The sequence below is a fragment of the Pyxicephalus adspersus genome, chromosome Z, assembly GCF_032062135.1.
Source record: "Pyxicephalus adspersus chromosome Z, UCB_Pads_2.0, whole genome shotgun sequence".
In the NCBI taxonomy this organism is placed as follows: domain Eukaryota; kingdom Metazoa; phylum Chordata; class Amphibia; order Anura; family Pyxicephalidae; genus Pyxicephalus; species Pyxicephalus adspersus.
This window is the reverse complement of record NC_092871.1, coordinates 77,564,649-77,592,006: the sequence shown is the minus strand read 5'-3', so window position 1 is coordinate 77,592,006 and position 27,358 is coordinate 77,564,649. Positions and strand designations below refer to the sequence as shown.

Here is a 27,358-nt window from a genome sequence, read left to right as displayed (position 1 = left end):
GAGACCTACTTCTATTAGTTTTGGGGGAGCCACTTCCTCAGGAAGTTGGAGAAGCAGCTCCCCCCATGTGGGACGCTGTCACTATAAAAGGAGATGGATAGAGAGTGGTAGCAGGACAGATGGTTTCTATCAGGATGGTAGCAATTGTCCACAGTAAGTGATAGAAGTGTTTTATATTGGATTAATAATGGAACAGGTTTGGCACCTGATTATGATGCCGCTCAGTGTTTGTCCTCTGCACAAATCTGTGTGAGCAATGCTCCGCTCTGTCTTATAATGCACACTAGGGAGGTGAATGTAAGTTTAAATATTTTAGTCATGTTATGAACTTTTTTTTACATACTGCTATATAACTATGTTTGCTGTAAGTATATTATTGTATTTATATTCTGTAAATTGTGTGATTATAGATCCCCTGTTTCCTGAAGAAGCGAACTTTGAGTATTCACACAGGAAATAATGATCTGAGAACTGTAACTGTAGTTTTTTTTTTACTATTATTAAATTTCTTGATTTTAAAGTGTATTTATTAAATGATTTTTTTATATTATATAATTTTGGAAATTGGTACACAAAATTATTTGATGCCTAAAAAGTCCCACTATATGCTTGTGTTGTTTTTGTGGTCTATACTATAGGGATGTGGCTCAGATGAATTACAATACCAGGTGGGAGTAACAATTGTGGTTATCAATTAAAAATGCCCTAGTTTTTTAATATAATGTTGATGTTTTTATCAAATCTATTAGAAACATTGCATAGTGTATGGCTCACTTAATACTTCCAGAAGCTGGTTGATGTGATTTTTTGTCAGGCCTGTGTTTTTCTCCCAGTCCAGATGTGGATAGGTACAGGGACAGACTTAGCCAAAGTAGGGTCTCGTAAATATGAAGTAGGGGCCCCCGAATGCACAGCATTCTAGTTCCCTGCACCCCTGCTAGTCTATCCATTGGGGCCCTGAACAAAGTAATGGACAATTGTCCAATTTGCTCCACCCTAAAACCAGCCCTAGATAGGTTCCTAGATATTTTAAGCTGAGGTCTGGGGTCTTGGGGGTTTCAAGGACTCCAAAATTGATTTAATATGCTGATCCACCATCCGACATGAGGGAGTTTATCTATAAATTTCTCAATAATAATAATAATCCAGTCTGGAAAAAAAATGTTGAGCTTTTATTTCTCCCTGGTAGGCAATGCAATACATGAGTCCTTGAATAATAAAGTCTTTTAAAAAACATCTATTTTTTTTATTTGGATGCAGAATGCTTGACTGACATCCCTTTGAATACTTGTAAAAAGATGCCATAAAATACCAGCAATGTCAGCACAAATTTAATGGAATGTAACTTTACAAGCCCTGGCTTTTCTGCTTTGAAGAGTTCAGCATAAGCTTCATCTTCTCTTTTCTTTTATCATTCACTACACAGTAGTTTGAAATTGCTCCAAAAAAACATCACATGGCTCTGCATTAGATTTATTCACCTCACACTGTTATAAATAGCACCATGGAGAAACTGGGCATTAAACTAATGCTGAAAACTTATTGAAAAGAAAGGTAGGGGATTGTTTGACTACCCACCTAGAAAGCCTCTGCCTATTTCTCTTTATTCATATGACTATGGATGCTTCTCAACCAGGAATCTTCCAGAGGTTACTGGGGGTTTCTCAAACTGTGGATGATTGACCTCCCACTTGATCATGCCTGCCTAATTCTGGGGTTAACACCTCTGATGATGTTTGTAGATGTCTAAAAAAGTATTAACCACCATTGCATGGAGGTTTTTTTTTCCACTGGCCATCATTATTATTTCACAGTATTTATATAGTGCTAACATATTATGCAGCGCTGTACAGTGCACATAGTCATATCACTAACTGTCCCTCAAAGGAGTTCACTATATAATGTCCCTACCAAAGCCATATATCATTACCAAGGTCAATTTTCGAGGGAAGCCAATTAACCTAATGGCATGATTTTGGAATGTAGGTGAAAACCAGAGTACCCGGAGGAAACCCACACAAACACAGAGAGAACAAGCAAACTCCATGCAGATAGAGTCCTGGCCGAGATTCGAACCTGGGACCCAGCGCTGCAAAGGCAAGAGTGCTAACCTCTGAGCCTTCCCACTACCCTGCCATCAATATAAGATTTTTCAAAATTCAACAAAATTTGGTTTTAGCAGTGGTTCCGAAATTCAACACTATGACACAGACAATCAAGATTACCACACCTGAGCACACATTCTCTACACTCCCCGAACTCCATGAAATATAAAGCCCCACCTGCCAGCAAATGTAAGCCTTGGAGCACTAGATCCTGTCTAGGTAAAGCTTTTCCCATTAGACAAGTTCTGGGGTAGAATGAAAAGGCCCAAGCAACATTTCTTTTCATTTTAGAGCCCAAAATCCTGGAACAGTGGTCTCTCAATCATGCAACCACTGATTGCTGAACTACCCTGAGCTTCTTTCCCAGTACCCTGCCTTTCCGTCTAGGTGGACTGGAAACCAAAAATGGGGAAAGTATACGGCTCATCTAAAATCTCTGGACTGCTTTACACTTTTTATTTTTAAGGACCAAAGCATGCCATGTTCTATTCATTTGGAAATTACATTAATTGGCATAGCATCCTGGCGTTATTTTCTTTGAAACAGGTGTATAGTTTTCCCACCAAATATTTCCTCTATTGATGGTTTTACACACACACACAAACACACACACACATATATACATACAATTTTATTATAATTATTATTATGACACTGACATTTTTGATCTGAGCAGAAGAGAATACAAGTGAATATGTGAATAACAGCACACACAGCTATCCCTGAGAAGTAAGGCTTTACTAATAAAAAGGCTTAGCAGGAACCCATGAAATAAACAAATTAGGATTAGAGACACATAATAAAACACACAATGACACATCTACATCAATACATTTGTTCAAGTCTTTCAGCAAAAATAATTTGGCAGATTGTAAATTTAAAGCATAACATTTCCATATTTTTTTGTTATTTTGCTATGATAATATTTATTGCAGTGATTGTTCTTTTAAAAGCACAATAGCATTATTGTCATGCTATTATAGAATGTCTCATATATGTATAGGTTTAGGAAAGAAAAATAGGATATTATTATAACGATGTTTTAAAAAGAGTTAGGAACTTAAAAGTTGTTTTTGTTTCTGTCCATGCCATTGGAGATTCTTTTCTTATTTCTTGTTCCTGTGATGTTAAAAGTGTTGTCAGTTCTAATACTCTCATAAAGGAAATGAGTCTTTTTAACATTGAAGAGACATCTCCCTTTTTCTGCTTAAACAGGAGTAACCTTAAAGAATTAGGTATTGTATATACTAAATAAAAAGAAACCAAGGCATTTCTTTTTACTTGAGAATCCAGGAAACCTACTTTGACACAAATGTAAACCTAGGCACAAAACATGTCAGTCTGAACTTTAAAAACAGTAAAGAATTGTAAAACATTATTGTGCATAAATAAATGTATTTAAAAAAAAAAAAAAAAACAAATATTTAAAAAGAAAAAAAACATAAAATCGCTTATCAGTGGGCTCAAACTGTATATCCTTTCCCTTTTCGTAAACCTTGAAATACAGGTTGACAATCAAAAATCCAGCAACCTCCGGACCTGCGGACATCTGGCACAGTTCCAGGGAGCAGGCAGCAGGGACGTCTCAACGTGTACTCAGTGTAGCAAGCAAGACCTAACAGCTGTTTCTGGAGAACAGTGCCATCAAAACATATGTGGCCAAAGAGTGTACTACAGTCCCTGTATTGAAAATGCTATCCTAAATTCATGCCAGGAAACTGAAAGAACCGGATTATAGATGGCCAAATTTTCAAATGTCAACCTGTATTTTGTACTTTGGGGTTAGGTAAGATAGATCAATTTAACCAAGGACACAGCACCATCTACTGATAAGACTTATGTATAAACTGAATATTTTTTTTTTAGCATTTCAACGGAAAAAAAAATTGGCTTTTACTTGAGTATATAGGTAAGAAGTCTTTCTATCAGATCATTTGTGTGATATGGCATTAAGGTAGATTAGAACTTGTAAAATAAAACTGACACTAAACTATTTAAAAAAAAATTGACAGGTAGTATTTTATGACAGAAGAGAAACTGTATGTATTTTTATCATGAATGTTTCCCCCTGCCCATCAGCATTTTTTTTACCTGTCTGAAGACTGAGCCAGGTATTTGCAGTGTAGTATAAATGCCTGGCAATATTCTGCGCAGAGAAATAAACTCCTATGTGCATAATGAGAGGGACTCGTTCAGCAATTACATCTCTGGGTAAAGGCATTTACAAGGAAAACAAACTGGGCAAATGCTCCTGGGGGCTCAAAATTTCACAAACAGTTTAGTTTTGCTTTAAAGAAAACCTATTCCTGATCATTACAAACTTGCAAAACACTCCTGGGACCTTGTCTGGGACCTGTTTTTACAACACCAACATCCAACGATGCAGAGGCAAGCCAAACTGAAAGGCCATCCATAAAAAGTGGTGGGGACATCATTTATTACATGGTAAAAATTCCATTTTAACCTGTCTACCCTAGCAATTTGACAATTTCATCACCTTCAAGGGATAGGTTGAACAACTAACACCTGTCCCGGACTTCAAGGCACCATGGTGGTGAAACCAAGGTGGTTTCACAACCCTAAATGCTTTTGGAAAATCATCATCTGCCTAACGTAAGATAATTAATAACCAATGTGACTACAAATTAATGGAATCCTGACACTCATAAAAACTAAAAATTCCACTTAAATGAGCATGGAAACATAGCTACATAGTAAACATCTTTCTCATTTCTAAACCAGGGTTCTGTTGAACCTAAGGGTGCTTTCAGAGGTTGTTAGGGGTTCTTTGAGTTGTGGGTGATAACCTCCCATGAGATGGTATTTGCCTTATTCCAGGACCAATGTCACTTGGCAGAGCCAGCTGTAGGAAACCACTGATAGTGTTAGTGGTCTGTAATGATAGCATTCTGATCACGTTTGTAAAAGGGACATTAATTCCACTTATGACCAATGTAGAAGGCAGATCTCAAATTAATTGGTTATTGCAGGGGTTTCCTGAAGCCTACAAAATATTTCAAGGGCTCCTCCAGGGTAAAAAGGTTAAGAAAGTCTGGTCTACTGCGCTGCGATAGGCACTTTCAAGAACATTTAGTGGGCTTGCCCTATAGTCCGAAGGCACTGGATTAGAGTCTACAATCATATTAGATCTGCTCTGAATGTGTCTATCAGGAGAGATCCTTGGGAAGCACTGCTCCATAAACCTAACCCAACTTTACCTAAATACAAACGTATATTGCTGTCCTTTGTTTTTTTGGCTACTCAGCAAGTTATTGCCGCAGCATGGAAGAAACCTTCTCTTAATTTTCAGGCGGTTATGTCTCACCTATCGGACACAAAGGTGTTGGAAAGAATGTCTGCAAGAGTCAATGACACTGTCTCTAAATTTTGTAAGATTTGGACCCCTTGGTTGGACCACCATTCTACCCAAGATTCGGATTGTAGGCTACTTTCTCTACGATTATATGCTCCCTTTTGGCTCGCCTGTTTCTTTTCCCCACTGCATGGTTTTATTTATGTTCTGGTCACATTTGGACTACCCTTTTTTTTCTATTTGTTTTAATGTTTTTTCTGATTGTATTGTCTTTTTTTTCATATCCTTGTTCTTCGATTTTGCTTTTTTGGTGTAATGTTTATGTTCAAGGGCCCCTTTTCATGTCTTTCCTTTTATCTTGTCCTTTTTTTTACTGTTCTTGTTTATATATTTTTTTTAAAATGCCAATAAAAATTTTTGAAAAGAAGAAAGTGTGGTCTAGTTGAATGTGACCCACAACTGCTCACCAATGGGATATTTTAGTTTTGATTCGCACAAATCACTTCAAAACCCATCCAGAAATACTAAAACTGATTTCAGGTTGGGTGCTTTTAGTTACTGCACTTAACATTTCACTGCTGCAATTTGAATAGGCCCATTGGAATCATATCCCATTTTTTCATAAAAAGGTAATTTTTCTTTTAACAAGCAGCATAACAAAATTGTCCTAATTGACAAATTTGATTCAGCATGAGCAGCATATTTTATACTAAAAAATTGAGCAGAGTATGAATACATTTTAGTCCATTCAAAACGTCTTTCACATCTTAGTCAGTCATGTAAACCCGATTGTTCTCAGTAGGTTGTCATCTTTTCAGACCTATACAGCTTTACTGCAGCAGGGACCAAATTGGTCACAGCAGGAGACAAAGCAGAGTTCTGTAGAAAATGCAATCTGCGTGCTGAGACTGTTTAGCAGTTCTAGGTCATCCATATTCCAAAGGCTGTTGCTAATGTATCGTCTGATGCATCCACTTTTGATGCCATACCAGAAGGGAACTCACCACCGTAGGTAGGACTGAGATTTTGTTCTCATGCTCTGTTTTTTTGTTCTGGTTCCTTTTAGTTCCTCTTTCTACATCCATGTAAAGCACCTTCCAGAAGTCAGAACACTGTGCTCAATAAACTGGCATGGGCATGGGACATCCAGGACACCAGTGTGGCCAGCACCAGGGGCCTTCGGTAGCTGCCCAGAAATAAGAAGACGCACATAACAGGCACTTGCTACAACCAGAAGCTGTCGAGCCATTACCTGATAGGAAAAAAACTACTGTTATACAAGAAATATGAATCATATGAAATCCCTAAAGCTGAAGTTTAATCTGCTTATATTCTGTCTTCTCTCCCCCTACCCTTAAAAATGCTTATAAAAAAATGAAATAAAACTTATCCTTTCTCATTACATACCTTATTTTATTCCCAGTAACATCACAAGAGTGAGGAATAGATCTCCCTGCCAAACCTTGGCTCAGTACTCCACTCAAGCCCTAATTTCTGATGTAAACAATGGATTGACTCTTAGGAATGATGCAAATATTAAATTGCACTGATGAATGAATGTAAGTTTGGAGAAGTGGGTGTCCTTAGGCAAAATGCATTTGCTGCCTTTTACACCATTAGGCCTGCCCAGGTGCAGCATATTCTGACCAGTGTCATTCAGGGACCAAGAAGTTCAGGAATTGGGGTGGGTTGGGCAGTGCTGGGAGCAAAGGATGGAGCTTTCTTCTGTATTCCAAATCATTAAACCATACATATTTGCAAATGGTCACGCTGCTGGCTGCTGTTGGGTTAGAGCATTTAGACTAGAAGCACTGCATAGTTGCATGCAGGCTGATCAAACAGTAATGTGGATGATGTAACATATACATAAGTTCCTTTGGCTGTAAAATTGTGAGTGACAAGCAGTACAGCAAATCACAAACCCCAATAGGCTGGTAGTGGATAATTTGGACAGAGAGTTACTCTAGTAGTATATGCTAACTCATCACAAAGGGAATGAGGAGGGGGAACCAGAACAGAATGTTGCTGACTAGTAAAGGGGATAAAGGAATTTAGGTTTTATTTAATGGGGGTGGCATGACCAGAGGACCAACAGCTATAGCACAGAAATGTGATAGAGAGTTCCAGCGGTGGCGCTGACATCTGGTCTTCTTCTGGGTCCGGAATCTTCTCCCCTCCTATTGTGTGTTATTTCCCACACTATCAAGATTGTAAGCTCTTCGGGGCAGGGTCCCCTTCTCCTCCTGTGTCACTGTCTGTATCTGTCATTTGCAAGCCCTATTTAATGTTCAATACTGTGTAATATGTTGTCGCTATTTAAATCCTGTTTAATAATATTATTAATATTAATAATAATATTAATAATAATAAAATGATTAGCTTGATTGGCTGGAATGGCCTAACTTCCACACACACCTGAGAATTTAACCATTCCTGCACCACGACATGCCACTTGTACTTGCACAAGTAGTATACTATGTTGCATATGCACATCTTAGTGTACATTTTATGAAATAATTTGAACAGGCAAGTAAGTTTGTTTAATTGAAAAGAGACATAGACTATGTGTTCAGCAATGAGGTGCACAGAATAAATGATTACAAAGATCTCTTCATGGATTTAGAATGGGAATAGTAGCCTATAGTAACTTACCAATGAGATGGTTTAGTTAGCAGCATACCAAAAGTGTCCTGATTGACAATTTGATTCAGCATAAGCAGCATATTTTATACTAAAAAAATTATACTGACATATGAATAATTTTTTAGAAAGTTCATTAAAAGTCAATTGCTGAAGTTTTGTTCAGAAATGAGGTGAACAAAACTAAATATTTACAAAGATCTCTATTCATAGATATAGAATGGGGATAGTACCCTATAGTAATTTGTTACCTCTTAACTAAAATTGTATTAGTAAATAATTACAAATATAGAAGAAAAAAAGCATAACATTAACGCAATATTTTACCTTATGACCAATTGAAAAGTGTAATAATTAAATATGTTCAAAGACAGATATTGACATTTTAAGTCCACAAATATGAATCACACACAGAAAAAAATGCACACACGTATGTACACACTTCCAATAATTATTGTTAGAAAACGAACGATTACGACCGATCAACGATTATGCACGATTTTTTTTGAACAATCGTATTGTGCACAATCCTGTACATGCTGTAATGATGCGATCGTTCAAATATATTCCCCCAATAGTGTCCACACGCTAGATACAATCGTTTGAACGATGCAGAGAGTGACATGTAAAGAAGAAAGTGTATTGCAGAAACATCCGCGATCACTAAACGAGTGTACATACGATACATGATGAATGATCATCGGCCAATCAGATCCGCAGTGCCCATCGTTCATTTCCAACGACAATTCTCATTCAGCGGCGTTGTCGGTCACTTTTATTTAGAACGATTTTTGGCCAATCGGTCGTTCGTTTCCAACGATTATTATTGGACATGTGTATGCAGCTTAAGCCTACCTTATAACAGTCATCTGTACCTGTACAATCATAAAGCACCATGATATGGAAAAAGTACTGGTAACCAGGCTGGAATTTTATTGACTCAGAGTTGAGAGACTAAAGCTACGTACACACTTCCAATTATTATCGTTGGAAAACGAACGACGAACGTTCATGCACGATATATACGACCGATCGTATAGCACCGATCCTGCACATAGAGATAACGACACGATCGTCGTAGATATTGTACACACAATAGATACGATCGTTTGAGCGATAGAGGAACTATGTGCACGACAGGAAAGTGAACGGACGTTCGTTCATCACGCATGCTCTGAACATGGACAATCAACGAACGACCGTACACACGAACGATGTTCAACGATCGTCGTCCAATCCGATCCGTCGGTCCGGTCGTTCGTTTCCAGCGACTTTCCTCGTTCGTCGGCGTCGTTGGTTACTTTTTTACGAACGATTTTTTGCCCAATCGATCGTTCGTCGTTCGATTGGAACGATAAAAATTGGAAGTGTGTACGCACCTTTACAATGGCAGGTTTAAGTACCTCTTTGAATTTACATAAGCAGCAATTCTATATACTCACTTCTGGTTTATCCCACAGGATCAGTGGAATCTTCTTGCTGCATAGAACAGACTTATGTCTGGATTCACTGGCAAGCAGGGGGCTCTCCTCTGTCATGTGCTCTTCAGTACTTAGCTGTGCCAACATTGGGTCAGCAGGAATTTCTATTACGATAAATAGTTGGTCCAAACAATGCTTGATATCGTCCTGTGTTTTAAAAAAAAAAAATAATACAAGACACAATGTAGCATTTAAAATTAATTTAGCTAGAGTGTACATGTTTCAGAACTAGCATGGTTGAGGATACTATAAACAAAGCTATTATTTTTTTTTTTTTACTGTTAACATGCACAGAAATGGAATGCAGAGCATGGGAAATTGTATAGTATTTGCAAGAGTAAATTTTTGAAGATATTGCATGAAGCAGGATATGCAGGTGAGAAGTGTGGAGAGTATCATATAAGGTAATATGTTTAGAAGAGAGGTGTGGATGGTGTAACAAGGGACCGTTTGTGCAGAAAAGAAGTATGGAGTAGAATAGTATTATGGGGCTATATGTGCAGTATAGAAATTTAGGAAATATAACAAGATAGAGAGAGAGCATATGCAGGATAGGATTATGAAGAGAATGGCAAGAATATGTACATGCAAATGGGTGTGGAAAATATAACATGGACCAGCATGTGCAGTGAGTGGGGGTAAGCATTTGCAAGAAATGAGTGGAAAGTATTGGCTAAAAATACAGTACAAAATATTTCAGACCAAAAGCTGCCATGTTTCTGTAAATATAGGTTTCTATTAAAACAAAAATCTGAATATGGATTTCTGGTGACCTTTTTCATTTACCTTATGCATACTGGTTAAACGCTGGGAGAGTTTCTGCTGACATCCCCACAGATGGAAGTAGATGAAACACAGCTGGGCAATACATGAAGGAAATGTTTTATTTGATGATATTGTACCTGTTAAATGGATGGAATTATTCACCCAGGACTCAAAAAAACTGCAAAAGCGTTTACTTACACAAATGTAAATTGAATATAGCAATATACACTTGCAGCATTATAATAGAGGAAACACAGATTGTACCGTTCAGTCATCACAAATAATTTGTTTTTTAACATAGAAGTAAGTCTTTTAGTTTTGGATAGAGTAAAGAAGGGTTATTAGTTCTGCAAGTTTTATTTTTAGTCCTGCTAGACAGATTTTCTTTCACTACCTATCCTGGAAGCCAAAGGAAGTTTCTCCAAACTGGGGGAAATTTCCATCATAGACAGCTGTTACCAGACACTTACATTACAGTCAGACCCCAAATTAGTCTCCACCAAATACTAACAACTTGGATCAGTTTCCCTTAACATTTAGAGCTCAGATCTGTGCATCTTTAACACTCAGATCCCAGATCAGTCTTCCTTAATATTTAGACCCTAGAGAAATCCTTTCCGATAACATTCAGAACCCACACTTAGACCCCAAACCAGTCTTCGTTCTTAATATTCATCCCCTAGATCAGCCCCTCTTAATATTCAGACCTTAGCTTAGTCCCCCTTAACATTTAGACCCCCTAACAGATTATACTAACAGATGGGGCTGTTTTTTAACAGCGGATTATTTCTCTCTCTTTTATACATTGCAATGTTAGTTCACACTAGGGCTTGCATCTTAAATTAAATCTACAAAATGTTTTCCACTAAGCACAGCTATAAAGCGCATGGCTACACTTTATAAATGTGCAATTTAAAAAAAAAACAGCAGTATGGATGTTTTTCAGCAAAACTGCTGCTTTTTTAAATGGACCCCACACTGTTTTTAATGCATACTGACCTTAGCTATATAACTTTCAATAAATCTACAATTAGGCTTTAAGGTAAACAGAGAAAATCCTATATATTTAGTACAGCTGCAGTGTTTGCTGGCAGGATTTAGTAGCTCACAGACTACCTCCATCTGATACCTGCAAATGCTCTTTTATTATTTGAAGGAGAGACTTGCTAAGGAACCCAATATTAAAGATTCCTTAACAGAGAACAACAGGTCAATAATACAGTGAGTCAGGTCTTGCTGGATCTGTACTATCTAAATAGCATATTGCTAGGAGGATTAAATCCCTCTTTAGCTGTTGAATGCATTTAATTTTATGTGTGCGGTTTGATTGAAAAAGCTAATACTGTACTAAGACCTAATTTCAAAGTTAGAAATCTTGTAAGACTCCTGCAAGTTTTTTATTTACACATAACTGCAAACATATTAAACAAGTATCTATGCAAGTAAATAAAGGTGCTAGACCCCCATTAACTACTACCAATGTCAATGAAAAATGATTTATAGTTTTGCATGTGGCCATGACAAAGTTCATATAAAGTATGCTAGTTTACAACTTATTTATTTAGTGAGTGGGCAAAATTACTTTACAGTCTGATTTACTAAACAGAAATAAAGAATTGGAGGCTATGTAAAGTAAAGTAAAATTGGGGGACATCAGACTGCCCCATTCTATTGGGGTTTACAACATTTAACACTATACACATGTTGAAAAAGCCAAATTAAATATTGCATTTTCATGCCAATAACTTGTTTTCAGGCTATTTAAGCCAAATATGTCTATGTGAAAACATTTAAAAAAGTATGGCATTTCCCAAACTTATAATTACAGTCAAGAGAAATCTTTTAAAAACCCCCAAAAAGTGTTTCAAAGCCCAAATACATAGTATGGTCACCAGTATTGCTGGGAAGGCAGGGAGCAAAGGGGTCAGTAGTAACATGTCCCTAAAATATTATTTTCAAAGTTTAAGTATGACTATGCATACTTGGTTTGCGAGCATAATTTGTTAAGGAAACGTGCTTGTAATCCAAAACACTCGTATATCAAAGCCAATTACCCCATAGAAATAATGGAAACTCTTTCCACAACCCAAAAAAATTTATAGAAAAATGTGTACTACAAAAGACTGTACTGTATAAAGTACAAATAATCATCAAGAAAAGATGAGGGTTATTGTATAGGATGACTTTCACTAATAACTAACAGAATCATTGCTTCAGGAAGTAGTTTCAGCAACTTCTACAGATTGCTTTAGGAAAAAGCTAGATGATTTCTAGAAGCACAGAATATAACTGGGCATTAAAGATATAAAGTAAAGATACCAGAGAGTGTTGATCCAGGGAACATCCTCATGGAATAAGGAAGGATTTTTTTTCCCCTGTTGTACGAGGGTTTTTTTGTCTTCCTCTGGACCAATTATGTCTATAGAGTTTTATATCTGGGATATATTTATTTCCCTAGTGGTTGAACTTGATGGACTTTTTGTCTTTTTTCAACCTAACCTACTATGTAACTATTGCCATCTGTTGGCTCACTGGAAACCTTTTTCTTTTTGTGCAACTTTAACAAGGAACCTATCCAATGACAGTTGCTTTTGCCTCCTTTTTTACGAAAATGTGACATTGTATCGTCATTAAACATATTCATTGCTTGCACTGCTACAGCTATATTCGAGTGGTGCTTTTCTACACAATTATGCACACTTTCCCACAATTTAAACATCTCCCTAATCTCATTTGACATAAGGGATTCCTTACTCGTATTGCAAGACCTCGCTTGTTTATAAATTTTAAAATTTGATACAGAGGTTTGTTCATCTTGCAAAACACTCCACCAGGTTACTTGCAATCCAAGGATTTACTGTAGATATATTTGTGTTGGAGGGTTTTTCAACAGAAGTAGTTTGAGTTACATATTGTAGAGCTGAGGTTGCAATAAAAATAAAATGAATTACTTTATCTGACTTTTTCCATTTTTTTTTTGCTGCTCAGGTAGTGAGCGTGCCATTGATTGGTGTGTAGAGGGCAACTACAGGACCTCTGTTTGGTGTTAAGGAGCCACTGTCTGAATCCCCATATTTACTGAAGCATAGGATATTTTATCCTTTTCTGCTGCACTTTCAGGTGTACAAACAGGAAATTAATCAAATGAATGCATTACTGAATAATGCATATGGCTTCATTACAGCAATATACTGTAAGGGTTTCAGTTGGGTTTTACAGACATTTCATTTTCATGTCATTTTGCCCACTATGTATGTCCAGTGGGGGCCCTTGTTCAGCTCCTTCCACCGATTCAATCAATGAAATTTCACATTACATATGGTTAAAGGTAGTACTGTCATTTCAAACCATATTACAGTGACCATGTGATATCACAGATACCCTAAGTTTCTGAAACCAGCTGACAATGGAGGAGCAGTGGGGGGACACAAGAAAAATGAGTATTTTTGGGTTGGGAGCAAAAAGTTGGCAATTTACAGCATTTCCAAGCAGGTTTTGAATATACAAAAAGCAAACATATTATGATTATTAATGTTACACAGTATTTATATAGCGTCAACCTTCCACGGTTTCCATCAACACAGTGAAATGATCCAAAGTGTTGGTGGTAGGTTGTCTTGATGAACGCTATTCAAGACAGTTTTTTTTTTCCTCTTGAAAGCTAGTTCAAAGCGGTTGAAATTTCCTAAAAATTGTATTTAAATTCCCTAAGTCATAGATTGCAAATTACCAGTCCTTAGATGCTGTATAAAATATATATATAGTAAAATATGGTAATATTTATGGGAAATTATATCATTGGTCTATTTCATAGATTTTAGAACTGGTGTGTGTGCAGTCTGCAGAAGAGAAGAGACATTCCTTCAACAAAATAAAACCAACTTCTCCAACCTGCAGCCTGTCTATCAATATTTTAGGATCATGGATGGTGTAAGAAAGTCAATGGTGATTTAAGACATCAAAACAGCAGAAACACAAAACAGACCATGTATTTAAACAAGCAATGTTGTGATTTTTTTACAAACTACATAAGCATTTCTCAACTTTTTTTTACTTCAGAGGAACCCTAAAACTACTCCGGGTCTCAGGGAAACTCTGCTAAAATAAATGTGTTTGAAAATTGCCCCTTACATTGATGATTAATGTGAATAATGTCCCACTTACTGGGGGGAACCAAATTCAATCCTTATAGACAGGTCATGTTTGTGGGACCTGAAGCCCAGCTAAGTGGTGTTAGATCTGGAACAAGTTGACCACAGCTCAAGAAACTCCCCAGCAACCTCTGAAGAAAATCTGGCTGAGAATGGCTTGTCTACCGGCATAGACAACAATTATTTTTGTGATGAAAAGGATACTGATGGACTATTTCCACAGCACTGAGATCGGTCGCTAATTCCCAGGATGACATTGTATTTCATGAAGGACTCATTGGCTGCTGCCAGTATAATGTCAGTGTTGGTATTTATCTATCAGGATAGACAGATAATTAGTATGCAAACAAATAACAAGTACTCAAAATTCCTAAATCTGTGGATTCTGCTCACCTTCTTTTGTTGTTGATTGAGGAATATGATGACCACAGCTGTGACAATGACAGCAGTCAGAGTGACAGGAATACTGGTGATCCAGGTATGACCACTGGTAAACATCTCTACGGTGGAGTATAGATTGATCCAAATGGAGATATACAGAATCTGGAAGGTTATAAATGTTTAAACTTAAGGTAGCCTATGCAAAGAGGTCCTTTACTATTTCTATTATCTGTTTACAACAAAGACAAATTGTACTAAAATAGACCAAGTAATGTATCAGTGATCATAAGTCTAGTTTTATTAGTATCATGCCTATTGTAGCCTGGTTTTAGCTTTAAAGTTATCTTCCTGCAACAAAGGACATCTGCTTGTATGTAATCATCCCCACAGCTTATTTTGAGCTGCACATGCACATTAAAAAGCGCAATCTCTGCTAATGCAAAGATCAATAAACTGCCATGCATGCTGGGCATTCATATCACCACGGCCATTTTACAAGGCTCAAATCCAGAGTGCAGATGTCAGCCCCAGTATCAGAGCTTGAAGATGTCATATCAAAAAATGGTTAGGCGATTTTACTTTTGCTTTAAAGCAGATCTAAACTAAAAAGCTAGAGGTTATTGGCCCCAGGGACATACAATATCTCTTTTGCCAAAATAAAGACTTTTTGTTTCATTCCCACACCACTTGCAGGCATAATCCAACCTTAGTTTAATTGTCCTGTCTTAATAAAACAACTATTTTCCATAATATTTTACTTTATTATTAATATAAAACGTAGTGCAGGACCATATCAGAGGACAAGCCTTTATTATTCTTTGCCTCTATAATTGTAAAGAAATTAATTTTAAAGCTCACAACATAGACCCTTTTTTTTTAGAACAGTTATATTAGTCCTCTAATGTAAACAACCAGTTGGTATTTTTTTAGCTTTTAGAAACCAACTAAAACCTGATTCTTGAGTTGTTTGTTCTTTACTGTAATACTTCAAAATCTGTGAGACTGAATAACTAAGCTATGTTGTTAGAATTACAGATATTAGATGCTCACCAGGGCCAGAATCATCCCAAAACCACGAGAGCTGAAGAAAATGTATCTGTGGACCTCTGGAACTAGTGTAGGGATCTGTAGGGAATGTCTGCATTGTTCCACAGGCAGCTGGAAAAAGGGAAGATTGTATTGGGGTTTATCACAAACTATAGAACCTACTTCACTTATTTAGGTCAGTGCAAAAAGTCATCAAATGCCAACTAGAAATGATAAAATCCAATACACAAAAAGAGATTGATAATAAGGATCAGTGGTTGAAACATGGAGATAAACTTTGTCTTGTTAACTCGGTGTGTTACAGCTATACAGATTCCACCCACAGGATGTAAGATCTAACAGTCCAAATTCTTACCTCCACAGTATAGTTCCTATGATATTAGACAAACAACAATACTTCCGGAGCAACCTGTTCGGTTTCTAATGCCACTTTTGTCTTTAGGTTTAGGGACTTTGTTTTTGCTAAGGTTAATCTCGTGAAAATCCTCCTGTTGGTGAGGCTCATGTTCATAGACCCAAATGCTAACCCTAGCAAAGAGCTTTATGCCCTAGCTTACACATCTAGCTAAAACAGGCTCCCCAGTGGTGCAGGTGCTAGCCACATATACAGCAGAGTCTCAAAATGGCCTCCTAAATCCTAAAAGAACAGCATACCAACATAAATAGGATATGCCAACATGACAATTCCCATACCGAAGGACATGGTAGCCTATTGTGGGTTTCCGGATAATAGCTGGGCCCAGGAAAGAGTGGAGACACTGGAGCCTTAGATAAGTTGTTTTATACCTGCAAAATGGTGTGTCAACAGGCTCAGTGTAAAGGTTACAGATGTTCTTAAAGAACAACATCAAAATCTCTTTCCTGCATTATACCGTATAACTACTTTGACTATATTATTAAGTTTACAATGACAAAGAGAAGTATATTACAATATGCAGCAGTAATATGCTTTACTGATTCTCAACGTAAGTCAATTAGTGGGACGATGGAGTTCAAGTGGAATAAAATATTGTGGACAGGTTTTTTGCAGAAGGGACAGGCAACATCCCTTTCTGCTCTAAAACATAATCCATGAATTTACATTCACATGTGTGGGATTAATGTCCTTCTGGCCTGGCAAATCAAGGTTGCTATTGAGGGGAGGTGAGTGTACCTAAAAAAATTCAAACCAGCAGGTAAGTTTATTTTATTGTGGGGACATAGCCCGTGCCTTCTGCAATAAACAATAAAAATATGAAAAAGCCAGCATGTAAACTGTAAAAGTCACAATGACTCTAATAATAATTCATAACTTGCTTGCAAAAACAAAATGATTGTTCCTTTTAAAGCAGACCTGATGACCGGTCATTAGCATTACTTGTATTCTCCCTGCATCCGATATATTGTCCCTTACTGACTGACAATCTCTTTTTCCACAATGTGTCACTGTGTGAAGGCCACTTACAGCTTATTGCTTAGGCACAAATTCTAGACTTTAGCTAGAAAATACCAAACATTTACATTTTATTTCAGGTCAAATTTAGAGAACACCTAAAGTCCCAAGATATCGTCGTACACTCAGGTTATACTTTATGTGCCTGTTGGTGATGTTAACAAACGTGGTAAAATACATTCATGGTTTTTCAATTTCACCCCCTTCCTGCCTTTACTGTGTTTAGTGATCATTTCTGTTGAGAAAATATTGATGACCACTAGCCCTGTCAAATACAGTGACTGGAAACCAATCAGCATGGTGATCACTATAATTGACAATTATGGTGATCATAGATAGTGCTTCATGGCAGCTAGATGAACGTGTATTATATATTACAGAGAGAGCAGAAACCATTAGTAGGCTGCAACTGTTAAAGTGAAATGCAGACTATAAAAAAAAAAAAGTTTGCTATAAGTAAGTATTAATTGCATTTTTTTCTTTTGTCAATTTATGTTAAAAACAAATGAGCAGGGTACCCATTTAAACAGCATGGCAAAAAACATATATCCTTGGTGGCCCATTTACTTCATTCTGGTGCATTTATGCAAATGAATTATGTGGCCTAGATTGTAAGCTCTTCAGGGCAGGTTCCTCTACTCCTCCTGTGTCACTGTCTGTATCTGTCTGTCATTTGCAACCCCTATTTATGTACAGCGCTGCATAATATGTTGGCGCTATATAAATCCTGTTTATTATTATTATATATATACCGGTATATATATATCTATATATATATATATTATATATATATCTATATATATATATATATATATATAATAATGAGGCACAGAAATGTATATTGCATTAATGCAGCCCATGGAAAATAAATGGGCTACTAACAGACCCTAAAATCACAAAGGTACATGGCCTTTTTTTTATTTTTTGCAGTGCATTTCTATGCATTTTGGAGATACCACGCAGGTGCATTGCCTTGGTACAAAGGAATGCCACTCAAAACAAACGGCACCCTAACACAGAAAAGCATGCCACATGCATTATTACACAGCAGAGGTTTAAATGAGCACTCAATTACAATATAATATTTTTGTAGGTAGGCATCTTAGACATATGCAGCACACATTGATGCTGCTAAATTTGATAATAGTATCCTTTAATAGTATTCTATGAGAGCACCTAGGAAACTTCTTCCAAACACATTCCTAAACTCCAGGAAAGTCAATTCCTTCGAGAAAAAGATGTGAATACTGTTCTCCTCTGATTTTATTTGCATTTTATATTGTGGATTAAAAAAAATGCTGAAAATTGCATTTATTTATTTTTTTGCTCCAACTTTTCAAACTCCAGTTTTTCCAAACTTGCCTACCCGTCTACTTCTGTCTCTTAAACTCTTACTATTTACCCTCCATTCTATATCCCACCTCCTAGGGATTGTAAGCTCTTCGGGGCAGGGTCCCCTCTTCCTCCTGTGTCACTGTCTGTATCTATCATCTGCAAGCCCTATTTATTGTACAGCGCTGTGTAATACGTTGGTGCTATACAAACAGTGATACCAAAAAGCCATAAATCCTGGAAATGTTTGTGAGTTGAAAATGACAGAATGGAGTGAGCTCTACATTTTTACACCTTAACAAGCAATTTAAGGAGCTACAGTTTATGGGAAAGAGATGAACTCTAAGAACAACTGCGAATGGTCTTTGAACTGCAAACACAGCATGCTTAGGACATCAGTTTATGTGCTTATGAAATAATTCAGAATCCATTACCAAGTGAACCTGACCTCATTTTAACCAGTATTTTACATTTTGCAAACCACTTTTGCATCCTTGTAAAGCTGTAAAAAGTAGAAAGCATGACAAAAAATGAAAGTTCTGTTTAATGTACATTAGAGCACATGAAAAAAAAGGTAACTGAGAGGCAATTAGGGACACAAAATAATAGAGAAGTGAGACTGGGAATTGAGCCAAACATTTAACTATCACATACATAAAAGTAGTAATGAAATTTAAATGAATAACTAGCCTGATCAACACCACACAAAAAGAGTAATAGGGCAAGAGTTTTAGAACGGAGGCTTGCAGAACACCAACAGACAGAGAGCGAAGAAGAAAGAGATTGTGGGAATAAAAGCCCCATAACTGAGAGAAGATACAAGACTTTAAAACCTAAAACAAAGAGTGTCTGGGGTAACAAAAAGTTGGTAATTTGGATGCAGGAATATAACATCCCTGAAAGATTGTTTACTACTGTGTTATAAATGAGTTAAAATCCTGGGTGGGGGTGGTCTGAACAGAATGAATTTTAGAGTGAAGATCTTTTTCATGTTAATATTTTTTGTAAGATTCTTGGCCTGACTGTTGTAGGTTTACACTCAGAAGGTAGTAGGGTGTTGACCTTTAAATCAATGTTAATACCCAACCAATAAACAGTTTTACTAGAGAAAAAGCTGCAAACAATTCAGGTTAAATTGCTTTTTATTTTTACATTGGATATCATAAACGAATACAGTGGTACCTCAGTATAAGTCCGCTTTGGAATAAATCCAACTTGGTATAAGTCCTGTTTGGACACAAAAACTTTTGCTTGGTATACAACCTTTGTGCTAGAACTTGTATGGGTCAAAATGAGTCATAACACCGTATGCTACCCTTATTTACCTCTCTCGAGACAAAGCCACGACTGCCCATAAGCGTCAGTACACCAGTTGCTACCATTCAGTGAACAACCCGTGCTATAACTCTCTGTGAATTACATAACCTCTCCTCCTCCTCTGTTCTGTGCACCATGCTAGTAGGCACTCGACTCCTCTCAGCAAGGTAAAGTGAGGGTAAATTTTCATTTATTTCATCTAATTGCTTTTGTATTTATGTAGTATTAAGCAGTGTTTAAATTTTTCTATACAGCCCCATCAATGTATTTTCCTTTTGTTTCCTATGGGAAAAAGTTGTTTGGTATATGTCCTGTTTGATATAAGTCCAGGGATCTGGAACCGATTAAGGACTTATACCAAGGTACCACTGTACTTAGTTGCTCACGAGTTCGTGGCCTTGCCTCATGGGTTGTAAACCCTAGTATTTGCATGGGTGCTTAAAAAGAACTTCATGTTGCAGTGAACGGTAAGTAGTTAAAGAGAACTTGTATATAGTTGTAAAAAGTCTGCCTTCAACAACTCAGAAACCCTTAAACTACCGTTGGATGGCACCATCTTGGATTTAATGTCAGAAACCCCAGAAGACTCAGGGCAGTCACACAAGTGACTCACTTTAGCAGTGTTTTTCAACCTAATTAATATAGGGGTACCCCTTGAAATAACTTTCAGGTCTTCAGGGGAACTCCTACTAAAATTACTATATCCACAGATCACAGTATATTAGTGTGGTGGCAGTGAAAAGAATGCCTCTTACATTGCTGGCCAGTGGTAAGAATATCACCCTTACAGATAACCAAAACGATCATTGGAATCAGTTAAACTGAACTGAGTTTCATAAACTGCTGAAGAAACCCAAGAGTTCGTCAAAACATTTATTGAAAAATACTCCTTTATAGGATTACATGGAATAACAAATGTGGGGCCCAAGGAGGTTTTTTCCATAATAAAGAAGATGAGTATGTGAAGATGCCAATGCCCATGAAGGAGCAGAGATTGTGAACCGGCAGGAAAAGTTATTGAATGGGGCATTGCCCATCCCTTTTTGCCATAAACAACCAGCCTGTTTGCAATTTTTTAGTTCTGCTTCCATGAAAGCAAGTTAGAAAAAAAATGACCATTACATGCAGATCCCTAATCACCTGTATTCCGCAGTCCTGTAGGCGCTGCAGGCATTCTTCAGTGTGTTCAGCTCCTGATTTGCAAGGCAGAACAGTCAGCAATCGTCCATTATATAGACCTACACAAAGAAAAAGTCAGAGCTTTAGCTTATCCAGATTGCCTAACAAGTCTTGAATTTTGATTCTTCCATGAAGCTTAACCAGAACTGGCAGGTCATATTAATTATAACTTGCAATATATTTTATGATGCAATATCTAAAGCTTAACAATAAGGTTCTTACAAACTACTTGATATTTGTATAGCTCACCTCTTGGCATAAGCCCTGAGATTTAGATAGCCCTGACTGGCAGGGCAGAAGACCTAACTTATCTTTGCTGCAGTGAATAACATTTATTTGTTTTGTCCCTCCACTCTTAAGGTGCGTACACACTTCCAATTTTTATCGTTCCAATCGAACGACGAACGATCGATTGGGCAAAAAATCGTTCGTAAAAAAGTAACCAACGACGCCGACGAACGAGGAAAGTCGCTGGAAACGAACGACCGGACCGACGGATCGGATTGGACGACGATCGTTGAACATCGTTCGTGTGTACGGTCGTTCGTTGATCGTCCATGTTCAGAGCATGCGTGATGAACGAACGTCCGTTCACTTTCCTGTCGTGCACATAGTTCCTCTATCGCTCAAACGATCGTATCTATTGTGAGTACAATATCTACGAACGATCGTGTCGTTAACTCTATGTGCAGGATCGGTGCTATACGATCGTTCGTATATATCGTGCATGAACGTTCGTCGTTCGTTTTCCAACGATAATAATTGGAAGTGTGTACGTAGCTTTAAGCTGTGTATACACACTAGATGTTTATGGAGCAAGATGAACAATCATGATCTTGGGTGAAAATCCAGCATTTGTACAGCGGTCACCTGACATCAATCAATAATCCACTCAGATCAGTAAACAACTGCACTGGGAAGACTGCTGTAGTTTCTAATGGAGGAAAGTGGAGCTGGGTGCTGCTTGCTCATCCTTTCATTTGTACAGCACTTTTTTTGTTTTCCGGCCACTGTAAATCAGGAAAGATTGTTTCAAGCAACAGAAATCTAATGTCTGTTTAATTTTAACACTGCCAATTGAGGTCCTGTCCTCCCTGAGGCCACTGGTGAGCACAGTTTGTGGGGGTGGAAGGTGGGAGGTAGGTGCAAGATTTTGCAGGCTGAACCCGGCCAGATTTATTTTTTACCGCTCGCAGTGGGTCAATAGCTTGCATTGTCTAGAGGAAAATTAAATGTTTAGTTATCCTTTAAAAGGAAACAATGATACATACAGAGCTTACAATCACAAGGAAATTAACAAACCATGCTCATTATATGGTTTGAATACTTCGCTGTCAAGTCACTGACTCGGACCAAGTATGCATATCATAAGTTCTGCATTAAATAGTTAAATATTTGTTTTAGGTGACACGATATATACTAAAACAGAAAGCCACGCAGTTAGCCTTTGCAAGAAAAAGTTAGAAATGGCAATCATATTTCTTGGAGGGACACATAAGTTTTTTCATACATTCTGCAAATGATCAGGTTTGTGGTAAAAGATCCAACATCTTCTATTTTGATGAGAAGTTGACAGATCCAGATCCTGCATAAAGCATAAGGACCTCTTGATGTGATATCATATGATCCCTTGATCTTATTGACGGAAACTAGTACTGAGAGTAGAATTATGGGTGCTCCTGCTGACTTCAGTACTTCATTGATGCAGAACAAGGATGCACAATAATAAGAGTCAGAACTTTTAACCTGCATAATGTTTTGAGTATTAATACTGAATCCAATGGATAACCATAATGTTAAGGATGAGCTAGTCAGCTGCTTGAGAACAGTCCCTATTTCCCTGAAATCCTCTCCAGTCACAACCTTTGTCTTGAAGTTTCTTCTCTAAGTATAGCTGGAAGCTTCTTACCTAATAGGTGGTAATTTAGAACTGTCATTAGAGATAATGACAGCAACATGCTAGGGTCAATTAATGTTTACATTTAGAGCTAAATTACAGGCAGATATAGAGACACAAATTATTACAGAAGAGAATGCATCATTCAAATTAAATTTTTATCAAACTTATTTAAGTACTGCATTGAACAATGTATCAGCCCAATTATTACCCTGTACAGCAGTGCTCAGCCTATGAGGGGAAATAGCAAGACTGGTAGCCATCAGGAGTGCTATAGGCAAACATGGAGCAAGCCAATAGGAGGGAAAGCAAAGTAGAGAGAAAAGAAAACTCATTAAGGTGCAGATAGCAGGCAGGGACTGGAAAGAAGGCAATTCTGTATTTCTTAACTGCAAATAGTGCCATCCATTGTGCTGTGCTGTATAAAGGGTCTATGTAAATCTCCAAACTGGATGGACATATCTTGTGGCAGGCCAAACCCCTCATATGCACTCTATGTATTTATTTAACTGACTGGAGTCCTCGTTAACAGTCATTGCATCCTGGATGGGAATGAATTTCACAATACCATGTTTAGGGGCTTTGTAATTGCCACCAAAAGCCATGTGCCAATTGGCAAAAATTAGCTGAATGTTCAACTTTGTGTCCAATATTGTTGTGGGTACAGGTGGATCCACTGAACCAACCATGAACCAACCACATTTTCCCACCTCTGTTTTAACACTGAGTTTATCTGACCTCCACCACTGACATGGTGACAATACTATATTCGGTGCTTTAAATTGACTTTCAGTTCAGTTGAAGATGGTGGGCAGCTAAAAAAACATATTTTCTTGACTAACATTTATAGTTCTGCTATAATCAGCAAGTATGCACAGCATATGCAGAGATATACAGTGTATGAAATTTTCAGTCCAGTTTTGGGCACCAGTTCACAAAAAGGAAATTGTAGAATTGGAGAGAGTGCAGAGAAGGGCAACTAAACTAATAAAGGGAATGGAGGAGCTCCGCTATGAGGAGAGATTAGCTGAACTGAATCTATTCTACCTCGAGAAGAGACATATAAGGGGGGATATGATCACCCTGTATAAATATATAAATGGTCTATATATAGAGAACTCTCTTCCCCATTATTCACTTTGAGATCATTACAAAGAACAAGAGGGCACTCTTTGCGTCTGGAGGAAAAGAAGTTTAAGCTCCGGATAAGGAAGGGATTCTTCACTGTAAGGGCTGTGAAAATGTGGAATCATCTCCCTCAGGAAGTAGTTTCAGCAACTACTATAGATTGCTTTAAAACCATTGGGGTCCATAGGGTGATTGAACTTGATGGACTTATGTCTTTTTTCAACCTAACTTGACTTACCAATGTGCAACCACCTTAAAGTGATGCCACATTAGAGGAAGATGTTATCTTTGCCACAGACTTCCACAAAGACGGGTGATCTTTATGGCCTTTGGATGATTACTGATTATGTAATTCCTGTGAATGTGCATGACTTGCATTGTCTCTGCTGCCTGGGTCTGTATGTGGCACCAGTGTACACTACATGGCACATATGCCAAATAGTGTAGAGCTAAAACAAAAAAGCCACCACGAAAAAAGGATTTTTTCTTCTGTTCATTAGCTCTAGTTCCCGGTGACTTTTTGTTATTTTCAGGTCCACTTTAGGTTTGATCAAGGGAGAAATAATTTGCTTTTTTTTTTTAAAAAAAAAAAGAGAAAATTTACTCGGGACATATATCCACAGGCCACCTTCCAACTCCCTCCTTCAAAGCAATTATGGTGACAATACCATGTTTACGGGCTTTGCAATTAAAAAAAAATTCTGCTAAAATTAATTTCTCAATTTTGCTCATTAGTGGGTTAGTTATTTAGACATCTTGATGTTTGTTCATTGAAGATCATTTTATATCAATGTAAAATAATTTATCCATTGATCATTTCATATCAATGAAGAATAATTTATCCAATGATGATCATTTAATATCAATGAAGAATAATTTATCCATTGATGATCATTTTATATCAATGAAGAATAATTTATCCATTGATGATCATTTCATATCGATGCAGAATAATTTATCCAATGATGATCATTTCATATCGATGCAGAATAATTTATCCACTGATGATCATTTCATATCGGTGCAGAATAATTTATTTATTGATATTTTTTTCATATCAATGCAGAATAATTTATCCATTGATGATCATTTTATATCAATGAAGAATAATTTATCCATTGATGATCATTTCATATCAAAGCAGAATAATTAATATATTGATAATTTTTTCATATCAATGCAGAATAATTTATCCATTGATGATCATTTCATATCTATGTAGAATAACATATCCATCAGGTATACTTTTTTTTTTAATGCCAGGCAGCACCCAACCTTTCACCTTGTAGAACGGATTCATTATCCGTTTATAAGGGGGACTCTGGTAACTGGTTATCTATACATAGGAAGATCAAATGACCTACCTGAGTGTAGGGTGACCACTGGCTCTGTATTACCACCTGCCGACCACACAGCTTTGTCCTTCATCATACCGTCATCGGGGTCACGTTGCTTGGCTCAGGAGAAGTCTGATCCATGCAGGAATTTTCCTGCTGTTAGCTGAGTTGGTCGGAGAGCCTGGAATAGTAAGTAGAGTATTAGTGCCAGATGTAAAATTATTCAGGGGCTCTGATGTCACATAACGTCCAGTCTATGGGGGCTTTGTAACATATATCCCGTGTCACTTACCAGAACTGTAACTGACAAATATAATTCATACAGGAAGTTTGAATATTCTTTCTTATTCTTGAAACAACAACAAGTTACTGTTTTTTGAGACTAGAAGAACTCAGATAATAAAAATTAAAAAATAAACCAAAAGGCTGAGGCACTGCTTTGTGATTGAATGCATGTATTAGGGCAATGGAGCTCCGACACATATAATGGGCATGACGTGTGTACAGACTCAAGATCTCAGCATGAGGGTGGTAGAAGCCCCTCATGATGGGGAAAGTGGGTGTGGAGATCTATATTCTAAGCACAAGGATAGTGGGAACACATATTGGGCACAGTCAGTATACAGATCCAGAAACTCACAGATGGTGGGTGCCACTCATAATGGGCATATCAGGTGTACAGACCTAAGATCTTAGCACAGGAATGGTGGGAGCCCCTAATATTGGGCATATCAAGTGTACAGACCTAAGTTCTTAGCAGAGGGATGATGGGAGACCCTCATAATGTGCGCAGCAGGTGCACAGACCTAAGATCTTAGCACAGGGATGGTGGTAGTCCTTTATAATGGGCATATCAAGTGTACAGACCTAGGATCTTAGCACAAGGAGGTGGGAGACCCTCATAATGTTCATATCAGGTGTACAGACCTAAGATCTTAGCACAGGGATGGTGGGAGACCCCCATAATAGGTACAGCAGGTGTAAAGACTTAGGATCTTAGCACAGGGATGGTGGGAGACCCTAATATTGGGCATATCAAGTTTACGGACCTAGGATCTTAGCACAGGGATGGTGGGAGACCCCCATAATGGGATCTTAGCACAGGGATGGTGGGAGACCCCCATAATGGGCACATACACAATGCAATGTGTTTGTACAATTCCCTTTCTGCATAATACCAATAATTCAGAGTAGCTTATAGCTACAAAAGTCTAGAGAGGCGCATCCTGTTGAAGAGGAACATACAAAAAATAGAGTAATGTGTCCACACAACTAGAAACCCAACTTATTTGCATAAAAGTTTCCCTCAGGGTTAGCAGAACTTCCCAGCCTGGCTCACTCTACAATAACCTGTAATTTCTAGCAGAAGAAAACATCTACTGAGAGATAAGAGAAAGAAAGTGACAGGTCAGAGACATGAAAGAGAACCTGTTATGTCCAGGAGATCTCCACTGACATCTAGGCATCTCTGAGTCCTCCCAAGTTGTTACAGAGCAGTGTGGGTGTGAAGTATAAGTCATTATCACATAATCAGTTAGCAGACAGGAAACTCGTCCGCTCTCCGCTATCTAGTGCTATAAAACACAAAGCGCTGCTCAGCGACTCTTCCTTATTTCTCTCTCGAAATCCAACAGAGCTGCAGCCTTGCCCCGCCCCTTCTGTCTGCATACCAGCTATACCCCGCCTATTCGTGCTTCTCTGAAGCACCATAGCCCCGCCTCTTCCAGCCCTACAGCAATTCGTCCCTCCTCTTCTATCGGCACATCAGTTCGACCACGCCCCTTTAGCCAACAATGCAATTGAATGGCCCCGCCCCTGCTCTTATCTCACTATCAATTCGCCCGCCTCCTCTG

General features: G+C 37.7%; 1 protein-coding gene across 2 annotated transcripts; it reads right to left on the bottom strand.

The window, feature by feature from the left end:
- Positions 1-2,721: 2,721 nt before the first annotated feature.
- On the bottom strand, positions 2,722-27,137 carry TMEM268 (transmembrane protein 268). 2 transcript variants are annotated; one of them, XM_072429560.1, is made up of 9 exons: positions 26,934-27,137; positions 25,533-25,686; positions 21,105-21,202; positions 15,887-15,994; positions 14,849-14,998; positions 14,660-14,770; positions 10,326-10,397; positions 9,501-9,686; positions 2,722-6,670 (listed from the first exon to the last, which is right to left on the bottom strand). In XM_072429560.1, the coding sequence occupies exons 2-9, from the start codon at positions 25,597-25,599 to the stop codon at positions 6,494-6,496; spliced, it is 969 nt and encodes a 322-aa protein (XP_072285661.1). In that variant the 5' UTR covers positions 25,600-25,686; positions 26,934-27,137; the 3' UTR covers positions 2,722-6,493. The 2 variants fall into 2 exon arrangements, with proteins under 2 accessions (XP_072285661.1, XP_072285662.1); XM_072429561.1 differs by lacking the exon at positions 26,934-27,137 and adding an exon at positions 25,798-26,192.
- Positions 27,138-27,358: the final 221 nt, after the last annotated feature.

Coding starts and splice junctions, on each gene's coding strand:
- TMEM268 (XM_072429560.1), bottom strand. CDS start 25,599: ATGATGAAGGACAAAGCTGTGTGGTCGGCAGGTGGTAATACAGAGCCA. Junction 14,771..14,848: donor TCAATCAACAACAAAAGAAG/GTGAGCAGAATC, acceptor CTATCCTGATAG/ATAAATACCAACACTGACAT. Junction 10,398..14,659: donor GCTGTGGAAATAGTCCATCA/GTATCCTTTTCA, acceptor TGTATTGCCCAG/CTGTGTTTCATCTACTTCCA.